Source organism: Lepisosteus oculatus, chromosome 14 (genome assembly GCF_040954835.1).
Source record: "Lepisosteus oculatus isolate fLepOcu1 chromosome 14, fLepOcu1.hap2, whole genome shotgun sequence".
NCBI lineage: Eukaryota > Metazoa > Chordata > Actinopteri > Semionotiformes > Lepisosteidae > Lepisosteus > Lepisosteus oculatus.
The window spans coordinates 38,453,446-38,469,079 of record NC_090709.1 but is presented as its reverse complement, the minus strand read 5'-3'; the positions used below and the strand labels follow the sequence as shown (position 1 = coordinate 38,469,079).

Here is a 15,634-nt window from a genome sequence, read left to right as displayed (position 1 = left end):
AACGGCACAAACCGCAGATCGTTAAAACCACAGGCGGCAGGAGTTCTCACAGTGAACCTTTAATAAAAATCACTTTTTCAGGAAGGAAATCGGCCGGTTTCTCCTGCCTGCAGCAGCGCAGGCCGGCTGGGGGCCCGAGCTCTGCTGCTCCGGGCACGCCGGCGCTCGGCCTCTGCCGTCTGGAGCGCGAAGACTTCGTCCCGTTTCGGGGACAGACACCGGGGGGCGTCGTCGTTTTGGTCGAGCTGCTTGAGGTGGTCGGAGTTTCCCTGCCCAGTAAAATGAAAATGTTCCTTCAGCCTCACAGCTGCCTGGTCATCGGCCTGGGCCCACCGATTTCCAGCGATCCCGCTGCGGCACGTTCACAGTAGTTAATTGTCCTGAGGAGCTCACCCTGCTCGTTCCCCACCCCCGCCCCCCTCTGTGTACAGTAGTGTGTCCTTTCCTGTCTGGAGAGAAGCCAGGGTATCAGCTTCAACCACAGGGCTGGGCAGCTTGTTCCCCACCCCCGCCCCCCTCTGTGTACAGAAGCCGGGATGCGCTCGGCGGTCCGTCAGAAGAGGGCGCGCACGAGCTTGCGGCCCTGGGCCCGGATCCGGGGGAAGGTCCCGCCGCCGCCGCCCTCGCTGGCCCCTGGCCGGACCCCCTGGGCCGGCGCCGCGCCGCGTCTCCGCAGCAGGAAGTCAGAGCTGGACGGCGTCATGGCGTAGAAGACGTTCCCTGAGGCCGGCATGGTCAGCTCTAGGGACAGAACAGCACGGGTCAGACGGTACTGACCGCTGCGCTGGACACTGGACACTGGACAGGCTCACTGACCACACTGGACACACTCGCTGACCACACTGCACCAGACAGACTCACTGACCACACTGCACTGCCCACTGAACAGGCTCACTGACCACACTGGACACTGGACAGGCCCAATGACCACACAAGACATACTCACTGACCACACTGCACCAGCCACACTCACTGCCACTGACCACACCAGACACACTCACTGGACACTGGATGGGCTCACTGACCACACTGCACCAGACACACTCACTGCCACTGACCACACCAGACACACTCACTGACCACACTGCACTGCACACTGAACAGGCTCACTGACCACCCTGGACTCTGGACAGGCACAATGACCACACTGGACACTGGACAGGCTCACTGACACTGACCACACTGCGCTGGACAGGCTCACTGACACTGACCACACTGCACTGCACACTGGACAGACTCACAGGGCTGAGTGGTCACTGGACTCCCTACAGAGTCCGAGACCCTGCGAGAGATGTGCTGGGCCCAGTGCCCTCTCTCACCTTTCCCCTCGGCCAGCAGCTGGACCAGCTCGTAGCTGGATGCCTGGCAGGGGTCCTGACCGTGCTTCTCCAGGGCCGTGCTGACAACTGAGGGGGTCTTGTCGTTACTCGTCACCTGAGCCAACAGAGAACCAGCACAGAGCTCATACACAGCACAGTCTGAACCAGATTTGTGCTCCTCTCTCTGTGTGAGGAGTGTCTCTGGGGTCTGTGTGAGGGTCTGGACTCCTCTCTCTGTGTGAGGAGTGTCTCTGGGGTCTGTGTGAGGGTCTGGACTCCTCTCTCTGTGTGAGGAGTGTCTCTGGGGTCTGTGTGAGGGTCTGGACTCCTCTCTCTGTGTGAGGAGTGTCTCTGGGGTCTGTGTGAGGGTCTGGACTCCTCTCTCTGTGTGAGGAGTGTCTCTGGGGTCTGTGTGAGGGTCTGGACTCCTCTCTCTGTGTGAGGAGTGCCTCTGGGGTCTGTGTGAGGGTCTGGACTCCTCTCTCTGTGTGAGGAGTGTCTCTGGGGTCTGTGTGAGGGTCTGGACTCCTCTCTCTGTGTGAGGAGTGTCTGTGGGGTCTGTGTGAGGGTCTGGACTCCTCTCTCTGTGTGAGGAGTGTCTCTGGGGTCTGTGTGAGGGTCTGGACTCCTCTCTCTGTGTGAGGAGTGCCTCTGGGGTCTGTGTGAGGGTCTGGACTCTTCTCTCTGTGTGAGGAGTGCCTCTGGGGTCTGTGTGAGGGTCTGGACTCCTCTCTCGGTGTGAGGAGTGTCTCTGGGGTCTGTGTGAGGGTCTGGACTCCTCTCTCTGTGTGAGGAGTGTCTCTGGGGTCTGTATTAGTCGCTCTGTACCAGTATACTGCGATACATGTTGCCATCTTGGAGGTCCATTCCGATCCTGATGATCCTTATATCTGGCCCCGCCCCCTTGTCTGTTGTGGGCGGGGTTGTGCCGCAGGAGGCGGAACGTCGGTGCGACTTGATGTTGGCGGGGGGCGGGCTCAACATGGCGGAGGCGGGGCCGACGGGGGGAGGGGAGGAGTCAACATCCAGACAGGACACCGAGGGCGACTTCATGTGCTGCAACACGGAGGACAAGGCCAGCAGGTTACTGGGAAGTCAGGGAGCCGTCTGAACACAAAGCACAGTTCAGACACCCCTGCAGCCTCACGAACTCCCATCGGTCACTCGATCCGTCAGTAAATCGGTCAGTCGGTTCGATCAGTCCGGTCAGTCGGTCAACAGGAGGTCACCTTGGCCAGTCGTGTCAGGAGGTGGTTAACAGGAGAACCGAAGTCGAAGGAGCCTTCAGACTCGAACCCAGGACTGGCCACTGAGGAGAGAAGGCTGAGAGAGAGAGAGTTCCTGAACACAGTTCCTGAACACTGCAGCGGAGTAGGAGACGCCAGGGAGACAGCGGTCTGTACTCACTCAGCGCAGTGCGTGATCACCAGGGTGGGTTTGAGGACTCGACTTGGGACAGCAGGGTCACTGGAGGACTCGATCTGACAGGACAGCTGGTAGCTGAAAGACAGAGGCTCACGGTCAGGGGTCAGGGGTCAGGGGTCAGGGGGAGGGTGACCAGGGGTCAGGACACACTGTACCTCCGGTCCTCGGTCAGCTGGGGCACACAGGTGTACCACTGCAGGAAGGGAGGGCTGGGGGTGAAAGAGCAGTTCTTACACGAGGACTGAAGCAGCCGAATCTGAGCCAAAACCTCAAACTCCTGAGAGAGAGAGACAGAGGGGTTAATATACAACACTGCCCACCTGGACACTCCAGTACATGAACACTGCACTGAGAGAGAGAGGGGTTCACACAGACACACTGACTGGACACTCCAGTACATGAACACTGCACTGAGAGAGAGGGGTTCATACAGACACACTGACTGGACACTCCAGTACATGAACACTGCACTGAGAGAGAGAGGGGTTCACACACACACCCTGACTGGACACTCCAGTACATGAACACTGCACTGAGAGAGAGAGGGGTTCATACGCACACACTGACTGGACACTCCAGTACATGAACACTGCACTGAGAGAGAGAGGGGTTCATACACACACACTGACTGGACACTCCAGTACATGAACACTGCACTGAGAGAGAGAGGGGTTCATACACACACACTGACTGGACACTCCAGTACATGAACACTGCACTGAGAGAGAGAGGGGTTCATACACACACACTGACTGGACACTCCAGTACATGAACACTGCACTGAGAGAGAGAGGGGTTCATACACACACACTGACTGGACACTCCAGTACATGAACACTGCACTGAGAGAGAAAGGGGTTCATACAGACACACTGACTGGACACTCCAGTACATGAACACTGCACTGAGAGAGAGAGGGGTTCATACACACACACTGACTGGACACTCCAGTACATGAACACTGCACTGAGAGAGAGAGGGGTTCATACAGACACACTGACTGGACACTCCAGTACATGAACACTGCACTGAGAGAGAGAGGGGTTCATACAGACACACTGACTGGACACTCCAGTACATGAACACTGCACTGAGAGAGAGGGGTTCATACAGACACACTGACTGGACACTCCAGGACATGAACACTGCACTGAGAGAGAGAGGGGTTCATACAGACACACTGACTCGACACTCCAGGACATGAACACTGCACTGAGAGAGAGAGGGGTTCATACAGACACACTGACTGGACACTCCAGGACATGAACACTGCACTGAGAGAGAGAGGGGTTCATACAGACACACTGACTGGACACTCCAGGACATGAACACTGCACTGAGAGAGAGATTCTCAGACTCACCCGGCGCCTCTTGTCGAAGTTGATGTATCCATTCTGAAAGAGAAGAGAGCAGAGGGCAGAGCTCGGAGACAGGTAACAGCCATTGGCCACTTTCTGTGTGCTTCTCCACTGGTCTGTCTCGCGGCCTGACTCACCTCCAGCCGGTCCTTGACAGCGGTGTCCAGCATGGTGAGGTCAGTGAGGAAGGTGCCCAGGTAGGGGACAGTCCCCCGAGGTGCTGTCTGAGGGAGAGAGAGACAGGGAGACAGGCACACAGGGAATCGGGGAGAGAGACAGGGAGTCGGAGACAGGCACACACACCAGCACTAAGACATACTTGTATATGTCTGTTCAGGGTCCTGTAACATTGCAGTGTGTATTTGTATGTGTGTCCCAGTGTGTGAGATATTGCTGTGTGTATTGTGCTGTGATGTGGTTGAGTCTGGGTTGTGGTGCTCTAGCAGTGCTGTCCTGAGGCTGGTTGTGAGTTGTGTGTATTGTGCTGTGATGTGGCTGAGTCTGGGTTGTGGTGCTCTAGCAGTGCTGTCCTGAGGCTGGTTGTGAGTTGTGTGTATTGTGCTATGATGTGGTTGAGTCTGGGTTGTGGTGCTCTAGCAGTGCTGTCCTGAGGCTGGTTGTGTGTTGTGTGTATTGTGCTGTGATGGGCTTGAGTCTGGGTTGTGGTACTCTAGCAGTGCTGTCCTGAGGCTGGTTGTGTGTTGTGTGTATTGTGCTGGGATGTGGTTGAGTCTGGGTTGTGGTGCTCTAGCAGTGCTGTCCTGAGGCTGGTTGTGTGTTGTGTGTATTGTGCTGTGATGGGCTTGAGTCTGGGTTGTGGTGCTCTAGCAGTGCTGTCCTGAGGCTGGTTGTGTGTTGTGTGTATTGTGCTGTGATGTGGTTGAGTCTGGGTTGTGGTGCTCTAGCAGTGCTGTCCTGAGGCTGGTTGTGTGTTGTGTGTATTGTGCTGTGATGTGGTTGAGTTTGGGTTGTGGTGCTCTAGCAGTGCTGTCCTGAGGCTGGTTGTGTGTTGTGTGTATTGTGCTGTGATGGGCTTGAGTCTGGGTTGTGGTGCTCTAGCAGTGCTGTCCTGAGGCTGGTTGTGTGTTGTGTGTATTGTGCTGTGATGTGGCTGAGTCTGGGTTGTGGTGCTCTAGCAGTGCTGTCCTGAGGCTGGTTGTGTGTTGTGTGTATTGTGCTGTGATGGGCTTGAGTCTGGGTTGTGGTGCTCTAGCAGTGCTGTCCTGAGGCTGGTTGTGTGTTGTGTGTATTGTGCTATGATGTGGTTTAGTCTGGGTTGTGGTGCTCTAGCAGTGCTGTCCTGAGGCTGGTTGTGTGTTGTGTGTATTGTGCTGTGATGTGGTTGAGTTTGGGTTGTGGTGCTCTAGCAGTGCTGTCCTGAGGCTGGTTGTGTGTTGTGTGTATTGTGCTGTGATGGGCTTGAGTCTGGGTTGTGGTGCTCTAGCAGTGCTGTCCTGAGGCTGGTTGTGTGTTGTGTGTATTGTGCTGTGATGTGGTTGAGTCTGGGTTGTGGTGCTCTAGCAGTGCTGTCCTGAGGCTGGTTGTGTGTTGTGTGTATTGTGCTGTGATGTGGTTGAGTTTGGGTTGTGGTGCTCTAGCAGTGCTGTCCTGAGGCTGGTTGTGTGTTGTGTGTATTGTGCTGTGATGGGCTTGAGTCTGGGTTGTGGTGCTCTAGCAGTGCTGTCCTGAGGCTGGTTGTGTGTTGTGTGTATTGTGCTGTGATGTGGCTGAGTCTGGGTTGTGGTGCTCTAGCAGTGCTGTCCTGAGGCTGGTTGTGTGTTGTGTGTATTGTGCTGTGATGGGCTTGAGTCTGGGTTGTGGTGCTCTAGCAGTGCTGTCCTGAGGCTGGTTGTGTGTTGTGTGTATTGTGCTATGATGTGGTTTAGTCTGGGTTGTGGTGCTCTAGCAGTGCTGTCCTGAGGCTGGTTGTGTGTTGTGTGTATTGTGCTGTGATGTGGTTGAGTTTGGGTTGTGGTGCTCTAGCAGTGCTGTCCTGAGGCTGGTTGTGAGTTGTGTGTATTGTGCTGTGATGTGGTTGAGTCTGGGTTGTGGTGCTCTAGCAGTGCTGTCCTGAGGCTGGTTAGTGTCGGTGTGGCTCAGGTCGGTGAGCCTCAGGACCAGCTGGCTCAGGGGGCTCTGTTTTGGGCTCAGCTCTTGGCTCAGCAGGGCTTTGTGGTGGTAGGAATTTTGGTCGCTGTTTTTTAGGTGTAGCCAATACTTTAATATTCTTTTCTGTATGTTTATCAATAGTGGGTACTGGCCTAATTCGGCCCTGCACCCGTTGTTAGGTGTTTTTCTCTGCACACGGAGGATGTTTCTACAGATCTCCATGTGCAGAGGTCCAGTGGGGTGTGCCCCAGGGGGACCCCACACTGTCCTCCTCTCTCTCACCCCTGTCCGTCTCCTCTGGTGCTTCCTGGTGTCCAGGTTTGCGAACTTCGAAGTTCCTTCCTGAAAGACGCAGCGGAAAGGTGTTTAGGTCATCCTCAGTGCGCTGTGTGCAGCTGTGCTTGAACACGCAGTGGCCCCTCTGACTGCTCAAAGCCAGACGCCCTCACCTCCTTCAGTAATTCCCGACTCTGGGAATAGTTGTCTTTTTCCGAGAAGATGTTGGAGAGCTCCTCATAGCTGCGCACAGCCTCCCTGCACAGAGGAATCGTATCTGTCAGTTTCTTCATTATTATACCTCACAGACCTGTCTGTCTCTCGGCGTGTGCTCTGCCCACAGACCTGTCTGTCTCTCTGCGTGCGCCCTGCTAACAGCCCTGTCTGTCTCTCGGCGTGTGCTCTGCTCACAGCCCTGTCTGTCTCTCGGCGTGTGCTCTGCTCACAGCCCTGTCTGTCTCTCGGCGTGTGCTCTGCTCACAGCCCTGTCTGTCTCTCTGTGTGTGCCCTGCCCACAGCCCTGTCTGTCTCTCGGCGTGTGCTCTGCTCACAGCCCTGTCTGTCTCTCGGCGTGTGCCCTGCCCACAGCCCTGTCTGTCTCTCTGCGTGTGCCCCGCTCACAGCCCTGTCTGTCTCTCGGCGTGTGCTCTGCTCACAGCCCTGTCTGTCTCTCGGCGTGTGCTCTGCCCACAGCCCTGTCTGTCTCTCGGCGTGTGCCCTGCTCACAGCCCTGTCTGTCTCTCGGCGTGTGCCCCGCTCACAGCCCTGTCTGTCTCTCGGCGTGTGCTCTGCTCACAGACCTGTCTGTCTCTGCCCAGGTCCTCCTCAGGCGGTGAATAGGGCTGCTCTGCAGTGCTGAGATGACGGCGTACAGAGAGGAGAAGTTCTTCCTCGCTCGACACTCCTGCACACGAGACAGTTCAGAACAGTAACAAGAACAGAGCGATCAGTCACACACACACACACACACACACACACACAGAGAGATCAGTCACACACACACACAGAGCGATCAGTCACACACACACACAGAGCGATCAGTCACACACACACAGAGCGATCAGTCACACACACACACAGAGCGATCAGTCACACACACACACACAGAGCGATCAGTCACACACACAGAGCGATCAGTCACACACACACACAGAGCGATCAGTCACACACACACACAGAGCGATCAGTCACACACACACACACACAGAGCGATCAGTCACACACACACAGAGCGATCAGTCACACAACCACACACAGAGCGATCAGTCACACAACCACACACAGAGCGATCAGTAACACACACACACACACAGAGCGATCAGTAACACACACACACACACAGAGCGATCAGTCACACACACACAGAGCGATCAGTCACACACACACACACACACACACACAGAGACCTCGGCCACACTGATCCACTTCTCCAGCAGCCTGGCTCTCTGCTGCCCCCGCAGGCTGGTGTTGAGAAGGCAGGAGGCCGTGACGGCGTTGGCCAGCCGGTTGAACTGGCGGACTGTGGCCCGGACTGACGGACACGCCCCCTCCTGGCCCTTCTTATCGCGCTGAGACCACAGCGAGCCCAGGCAGTGATGGGGCACCACCTTGACAAACAGCCCCTGAGAGACAGGAGACACAGCGCTGAGACCACAGCGAGCCCAGGCAGTGATGGGGCACCACCTTGACAAACAGCCCCTGAGAGACAGGAGACACAGCGCTGAGACCACAGCGAGCCCAGGCAGTGATGGGGCACCACCTTGACAAACAGCCCCTGAGAGACAGGAGACACAGCGCTGAGACCACAGCGAGCCCAGGCAGTGATGGGGCACCACCTTGACAAACAGCCCCTGAGAGACAGGAGACACAGGAGACACAGCGCTGAGACCACAGCGAGCCCAGGCAGTGATGGGGCACCACCTTGACAAACAGCCCCTGAGAGACAGGAGACACAGCGCTGAGACCACAGCGAGCCCAGGCAGTGATGGGGCACCACCTTGACAAACAGCCCCTGAGAGACAGGAGACACAGCGCTGAGACCACAGCGAGCCCAGGCAGTGATGGGGCACCACCTTGACAAACAGCCCCTGAGAGACAGGAGACACAGCGCTGAGACCACAGCGAGCCCAGGCAGTGATGGGGCACCACCTTGACAAACAGCCCCTGAGAGACAGGAGACACAGCGCTGAGACCACAGCGAGCCCAGGCAGTGATGGGGCACCACCTTGACAAACAGCCCCTGAGAGACAGGAGACACAGCGCTGAGACCACAGCGAGCCCAGGCAGTGATGGGGCACCACCTTGACAAACAGCCCCTGAGAGACAGGAGACACAGCGCTGAGACCACAGCGAGCCCAGGCAGTGATGGGGCACCACCTTGACAAACAGCCCCTGAGAGACAGGAGACACAGCGCTGAGACCACAGCGAGCCCAGGCAGTGATGGGGCACCACCTTGACAAACAGCCCCTGAGAGACAGGAGACACAGCGCTGAGACCACAGCGAGCCCAGGCAGTGATGGGGCACCACCTTGACAAACAGCCCCTGAGAGACAGGAGACACAGCGCTGAGACCACAGCGAGCCCAGGCAGTGATGGGGCACCACCTTGACAAACAGCCCCTGAGAGACAGGAGACACAGCGCTGAGACCACAGCGAGCCCAGGCAGTGATGGGGCACCACCTTGACAAACAGCCCCTGAGAGACAGGAGACACAGCGCTGAGACCACAGCGAGCCCAGGCAGTGATGGGGCACCACCTTGACAAACAGCCCCTGAGAGACAGGAGACACAGCGCTGAGACCACAGCGAGCCCAGGCAGTGATGGGGCACCACCTTGACAAACAGCCCCTGAGAGACAGGAGACACAGCGCTGAGACCACAGCGAGCCCAGGCAGTGATGGGGCACCACCTTGACAAACAGCCCCTGAGAGACAGGAGACACAGCGCTGAGACCACAGCGAGCCCAGGCAGTGATGGGGCACCACCTTGACAAACAGCCCCTGAGAGACAGGAGACACAGCGCTGAGACCACAGCGAGCCCAGGCAGTGATGGGGCACCACCTTGACAAACAGCCCCTGAGAGACAGGAGACACAGCGCTGAGACCACAGCGAGCCCAGGCAGTGATGGGGCACCACCTTGACAAACAGCCCCTGAGAGACAGGAGACACAGCGCTGAGACCACAGCGAGCCCAGGCAGTGATGGGGCACCACCTTGACAAACAGCCCCTGAGAGACAGGAGACACAGCGCTGAGACCACAGCGAGCCCAGGCAGTGATGGGGCACCACCTTGACAAACAGCCCCTGAGAGACAGGAGACACAGCGCTGAGACCACAGCGAGCCCAGGCAGTGATGGGGCACCACCTTGACAAACAGCCCCTGAGAGACAGGAGACACAGCGCTGAGACCACAGCGAGCCCAGGCAGTGATGGGGCACCACCTTGACAAACAGCCCCTGAGAGACAGGAGACAGAGGAGACACAGGAGACACAGCGCTGAGACCACAGCGAGCCCAGGCAGTGATGGGGCACCACCTTGACAAACAGCCCCTGAGAGACAGGAGACAGAGGAGACACAGGAGACACAGCGCTGAGACCACAGCGAGCCCAGGCAGTAATGGGGCACCACCTTGACAAACAGCCCCTGAGAGACAGGAGACAGAGGAGACAAAGGAGACCCAGGAGACCCAGGAGACACAGGAGACACAGGAGACACAGGAGACACAGCGCTGAGACCACAGCGAGCCCAGGCAGTGATGGGGCACCACCCTGACAAACAGCCCCTGAGAGACAGGAGACAGAGGAGACACAGGAGACCCAGGAGACAGAGGAGACACAGGAGACACAGCGCTGAGACCACAGCGAGCCCAGGCAGTGATGGGGCACCACCTTGACAAACAGCCCCTGAGAGACAGGAGACACAGGAGAGACAGGAGACCCAGGAGACACAGGAGAGACAGGAGACACAGGAGAGAGCTCACTCACAGTCTCAATCATGGTCAGCTGCTCAGCGATCAGCTCGGCTGGGAAGCCCAGCACTGTGGTCACGTCGAAGTCGGGGGGCAGGGGGTCAGAGGTCACCGGGAGGGCGCCCTCGCTGCCTGAGGAGGGGAGGACAGAGCCGTGTGAGCGAGGCAGCGAGCCAGGCGGGGCCACTGACCGGCGGGGTGTCAACGAGACGAGGCTGCGCTCACCGGCAGGCGGGGCCCCCCCTCTCCTCCTCAGCTCCTCCGCCAGGTTCACAATGCGACCTTTGACCTCGCATCCCGCGGAGTCGCGGGGCATTAGAAAGGCAAGACGGTCCAGGGGTGAGGGGTCACGCAGGGACAGGAAGTCTTCTGGGTAACCACTGAGCCAGGCACTGAACACTGAGCACACTGCCCTGAGAGAGAGAGGGGTTCATACACACACACTGACTGGACACTCCAGTACATGAACACTGCACTGAGAGAGAGAGGGGTTCATACAGACACACTGACTGGACACTCCAGTACATGAACACTGCACTGAGAGAGAGAGGGGTTCATACACACACACTGACTGGACACTCCAGTACATGAACACTGCACTGAGAGAGAGAGGGATTCATACAGACACACTGACTGGACACTCCAGTACATGAACACTGCACTGAGAGAGAGGGGTTCATACACACACACTGACTGGACACTCCAGTACATGAACACTGCACTGAGAGAGAGAGGGGTTCATACACACACACACTGACTGGACACTCCAGTACATGAACACTGCACTGAGAGAGAGAGGGGTTCATACAGACACACTGACTGGACACTCCAGTACATGAACACTGCACTGAGAGAGAGAGGGGTTCATACAGACACACTGACTGGACACTCCAGGACATGAACACTGCACTGAGAGAGAGAGAGGGGTTCATACAGACACACTGACTGGACACTCCAGTACATGAACACTGCACTGAGACAGAGAGGGGTTCACACAGACACCCTGACAGAGGGCACATTAACACTGCACTAGAAAGACTCACGTATTAAAATCAAGCTGCTCCTGTCTGCTGGTCTCATGTCTCTCCACAAGGTGGCACTGTAACCTGCAACACAAACAGGAGGTTTGAAACAGGAAATTCGGAACCGCTGATCCCACAATCCCTCAGGCTGGGCATGAGGCCTGCAGCCCTGGCCAGCAGGGGGCGACGAGGCTGCAGATCCCTCGCCTGGCACTGCTAGATTTTATTTTACTTCTATTTTTTGTTTTTTTAATGTAAATATCATTACTTTCATTTGCTTTGGCAAAGCTGATTGTACCCATCGGCCATGCTAATAAAGCACCTTGAATTGAATTGAACTGACTCAGGACAGGAGGCTCTTCTGTACACAGAGGGGGGTGGGGGTGGGGAACAGGCTGCCCAGCCCTGTGGTTGAAGCCAATACCCTGGCTTCTCTCCACACACAGCTGGGTGAGCTCCCCCAGTCAGGACAGGAGGCTCTGCTGTACACAGAGGGGGGTGGGGGTGGGGAACGAGGGGTCACCTCTGCTCCAGGACCTGCAGGACCCTCTGCGCCGTGGTGAAGGTGCGATAGGTGGACAGGAAGATGGGGACGTAGGAGGGGTCTCCCAGGGCGAAGGAGCGCAGGAGGTGCAGGATGAGCTTCTCCTCGGTGCCACCTTTCACACACTGGGAGCGCGAGACTGCGGGCTGGAGAGAGAGAGGGGGGTTAATACACACACACAGAGAGAGAGGGGGGTTAATACACACACACACTGAGAGAGAGAGAGAGGGGGGTTAATACACACACACACTGAGAGAGAGAGAGAGGGGTCAACACACACACACTGAGAGAGAGAGAGGGGTCAACACACACACACACTGAGAGAGAGAGAGAGGGGTCAACACACCCGCACACTGAGAGAGAGAGAGGGGTCAACACACCCGCACACTGAGAGAGAGAGAGGGGTCAACACACCCGCACACTGAGAGAGAGAGGGGGGTTAATAAACACACACAGAGAGAGAGGGGTAATACACACACACACTAAGAGAGAGGGGGGTTAATACACACACACAGAGAGAGGGGTAATACACACACTGAGAGAGAGGGGTTAATACACACACACTGAGAGAGAGAGGGGTTAATACACACACACACACAGAGGGGTAATACACACACTGAGAGAGAGAGGGGTTAATACACACACACAGAGAGAGAGGGGTATACACAGCGCACACTGAGAGATGCAGTTCTCACATATTTTAATGATCTCTCTGAAGATACTGACGTGTAGGCAGGGCCTGTGTCTCAGATTGTACACAGTCTTACAATGTGGACAGCGCCCTCTGTCCCTGACTATGGGTAACTGCAGATCACTTCACAACAGAAGAGTCATATAAGTCTCACCCCTGTCCCACTGGAGGTACTGGGCTGCTGTTTCACCACCACAGTGTAGATAAGACCTTCCTCCTCTACTTCCGACACAGCTGAGGACTGAGAGAGAGAGGGGTTCATACACACACACTGACTGGACACTCCAGTACATGAACACTGCACTGAGAGAGAGAGGGGTTCATACACACACACTGACTGGACACTCCAGTACATGAACACTGCACTGAGAGAGAGAGGGGTTCATACAGACACACTGACTGGACACTCCAGTACATGAACACTGCACTGAGAGAGAGGGGTTCATACAGACACACTGACTGGACACTCCAGTACATTAACACTGCACTGAGAGAGAGAGGGGTTCATACAGACACACTGACTGGACACTCCAGGACATGAACACTGCACTGAGAGAGAGAGGGGTTCATACAGACACACTGACTGGACACTCCAGTACATGAACACTGCACTGAGAGACAGAGAGAGAGACAGAGACAGAGACAGAGACTCTTACCGGCTCCAGTGGACAGTACCAGGTGGTCTTCATGTGCCCAGGGTCCGGTTTGTGTCCAGTCTGAGAACAGAAGGGAAGATCATGCCTGTGTGTCGGTGCTCTGCTCATATCCAGGAAGAGCGCAGCCCCAGTGACGTCAGCGCGACAGGGCTACCTCGGACAAGACCAGACCTGCACTTCCTGAGCAGCCTGAACCTCAGAACAGCCTGCAGGAATCAGACTGCTCTGCAGGGCCTGGGAGACCCCCTGAGTCTCTGTCTGAACCCCTGAGACTCTGTCTGAACCCCTGAGTCTCTCTGTCTGACCCCTGGGTCTCTCTGTCTGACCCCTGAGTCTCATTGTCTGACCCCTGAGTCTCTCTGTCTGACCCCTGAGTCTCTCTGTCTGAACCCCTGAGTCTCTCTGTCTGAACCCCTGAGTCTCTGCCTTAACCCCCGAGTCTCTGTCTGAACCCCTGAGTCTCTCTGTCTGACCCCTGAGTCTCTGTCTGAACCCCTGAGACTCTCTGTCTGACCCCTGAGTCTCTGTCTGAACCCCTGAGTCTCTCTGTCTGAACCCCTGAGTCTCTCTGTCTGAACCCCTGAGTCTCTCTGTCTGACCCCTGAGTCTCATTGTCTGACCCCTGAGTCTCTCTGTCTGACCCCTGAGTCTCTCTGTCTGAACCCCTGAGTCTCTCTGTCTGAACCCCTGAGTCTCTGCCTTAACCCCCGAGTCTCTGTCTGAACCCCTGAGTCTCTCTGTCTGAACCCCTGAGTCTCTCTGTCTGACCCCTGAGTGTCTGAACCCCTGAGTCTCTCTGTCTGACCCCTGAGTGTCTGAACCCCTGAGTCTCTATCTGACCCCTGAGACTCTGTCTGACCCCTGAGACTCTGTCTGACCCCTGAGACTCTGTCTGACCCCTGAGTCTCTCTGTCTGAACCCCTGAGTCTCTCTGTCTGAACCCCTGAGTCTCTCTGTCTGAACCCCTGAGACTCTCTTTTGGTTCAGAGGGCACTGGGCTGGGATGGAGAGCACTGGACTGGGTTATAAGGTACGGGACTGGGCTGTTTTATACAGGAAGTCTCCCTGCCCGTCTCTCAGTGCTCTGGGTTCAGGAAGTGCCATTGTCAGTGTGGACAATTGCAGGAACTAGCCGTGACCTCACGTCCACCCTCTGACCCCTCCCTCCTCTTCCTCAATCCCTCTCCCTACTTCGGGCTGTGTGTCGTGGGGTAGATCCGGGGAGCTCGGGTCTGACCCCTGGCTGTGAGACGGGGAACTCACCGGGGGCGTGTCCGCCTGCGTCCAGCCGCCTGGCTCCGCCCACCTCCCTTCACCCGGCGTCTCCAGGGGGCGGTACCCACTGAGGGTCACGCCCTGAGGCTCCTCCCCTCCCGGGAGGTCCGTACCACCACTCCACAGGCGGGGGAGCATGGCTCATACCACTGTCGGACACAGGGGGAGAGGACAAAGGGAGTTAGCGGACAGACATGACAACACTGACACACTGACACAATCGCACACTCACACACTGACTGACTGACACACTCACACAGACACAATGACTGACTGACACACTAACATACTGATACACTCACACTGACAAACTCACACACTGATTAATGCACTGACTGACACACTGAAACACTGATTAACACACTATCTGAGACTCACACACTGATTGACGCACTGATTGACGCACTGATTGACACTGAGGAATGTTTGTCAGATCCCAGAGTGCTTCTCACAGTGCAGCAGAAAGTCTCTATTTCTCCCCGCTGGCAGTGGGAGCACAGCCTGTCCTCTCTGGACAGCCAGGTCTGCCTGTGTCCAGTGTCTGTGTCCAGGCTGTGGTCACTGAGCCTGTCCTCTCTGGACAGCCAGGTCTGCCTGCGTCCAGTGTCTGTGTCCAGGCTGTGGTCACTGAGCCTGTCCTCTCTGGACAGCCAGGTCTGCCTGTGTTCTGTGTCTGTGTCCAGGCTGTGGTCACTGAGCCTGTCCTCTCTGGGCAGCCAGGTCTGCCTGTGTCCAGTGTCTGTGTCCAGGCTGTGGTCACTGAGCCTGTCCTCTCTGGACAGCCAGGTCTGCCTGTGTCCAGTGTCTGTGGACACTGAGCCTGTCCTCTCTGTGTAGTCAGGTCTGTCTGTGTCCAGGCTGTGGACACTGAGCCTGTCCTCTCTGGACAGCCAGGTCTGTCTGTGTCCAGTGTCTGTGTCCAGGCTGTGGTCACTGAGCCTGTCCTCTCTGTGTAGTGAGGTCTGCCTGTGTCCAGTGTCTATCAGACTAT

General features: G+C 56.6%; 1 protein-coding gene across 1 annotated transcript; it reads right to left on the bottom strand.

Annotated features, from left to right (window-relative positions):
* Positions 1-43: 43 nt before the first annotated feature.
* Positions 44-15,040, bottom strand: rgl2 (ral guanine nucleotide dissociation stimulator-like 2). Its single transcript, XM_069198480.1, has 20 exons — positions 15,022-15,040; positions 14,632-14,792; positions 13,369-13,428; positions 12,867-12,953; positions 12,001-12,167; positions 11,499-11,561; positions 10,681-10,868; positions 10,472-10,587; positions 7,894-8,109; positions 7,288-7,391; positions 6,661-6,745; positions 6,494-6,553; positions 4,240-4,326; positions 4,106-4,138; positions 2,900-3,021; positions 2,727-2,819; positions 2,549-2,642; positions 2,148-2,375; positions 1,320-1,434; positions 44-741 (listed from the first exon to the last, which is right to left on the bottom strand). The coding sequence occupies exons 2-20, from the start codon at positions 14,779-14,781 to the stop codon at positions 554-556; spliced, it is 2,256 nt and encodes a 751-aa protein (XP_069054581.1). The 5' UTR covers positions 14,782-14,792; positions 15,022-15,040; the 3' UTR covers positions 44-553.
* Between the last annotated feature and the right edge of the window lie 594 nt (positions 15,041-15,634).

Bases quoted from the DNA above. Each gene is read 5' to 3' on its own strand.
- rgl2 (XM_069198480.1), bottom strand. From the start codon at position 14,781: ATGCTCCCCCGCCTGTGGAGTGGTGGTACGGACCTCCCGGGAGGGGAG. The intron at 6,554-6,660 runs GTGAGGGCGTCT...TGCGTCTTTCAG, and splicing joins GTCGGGAATTACTGAAGGAG to GAAGGAACTTCGAAGTTCGC. The intron at 4,327-6,493 runs GTGAGAGAGAGG...TCTCTCCCTCAG, and splicing joins ACCAGAGGAGACGGACAGGG to ACAGCACCTCGGGGGACTGT.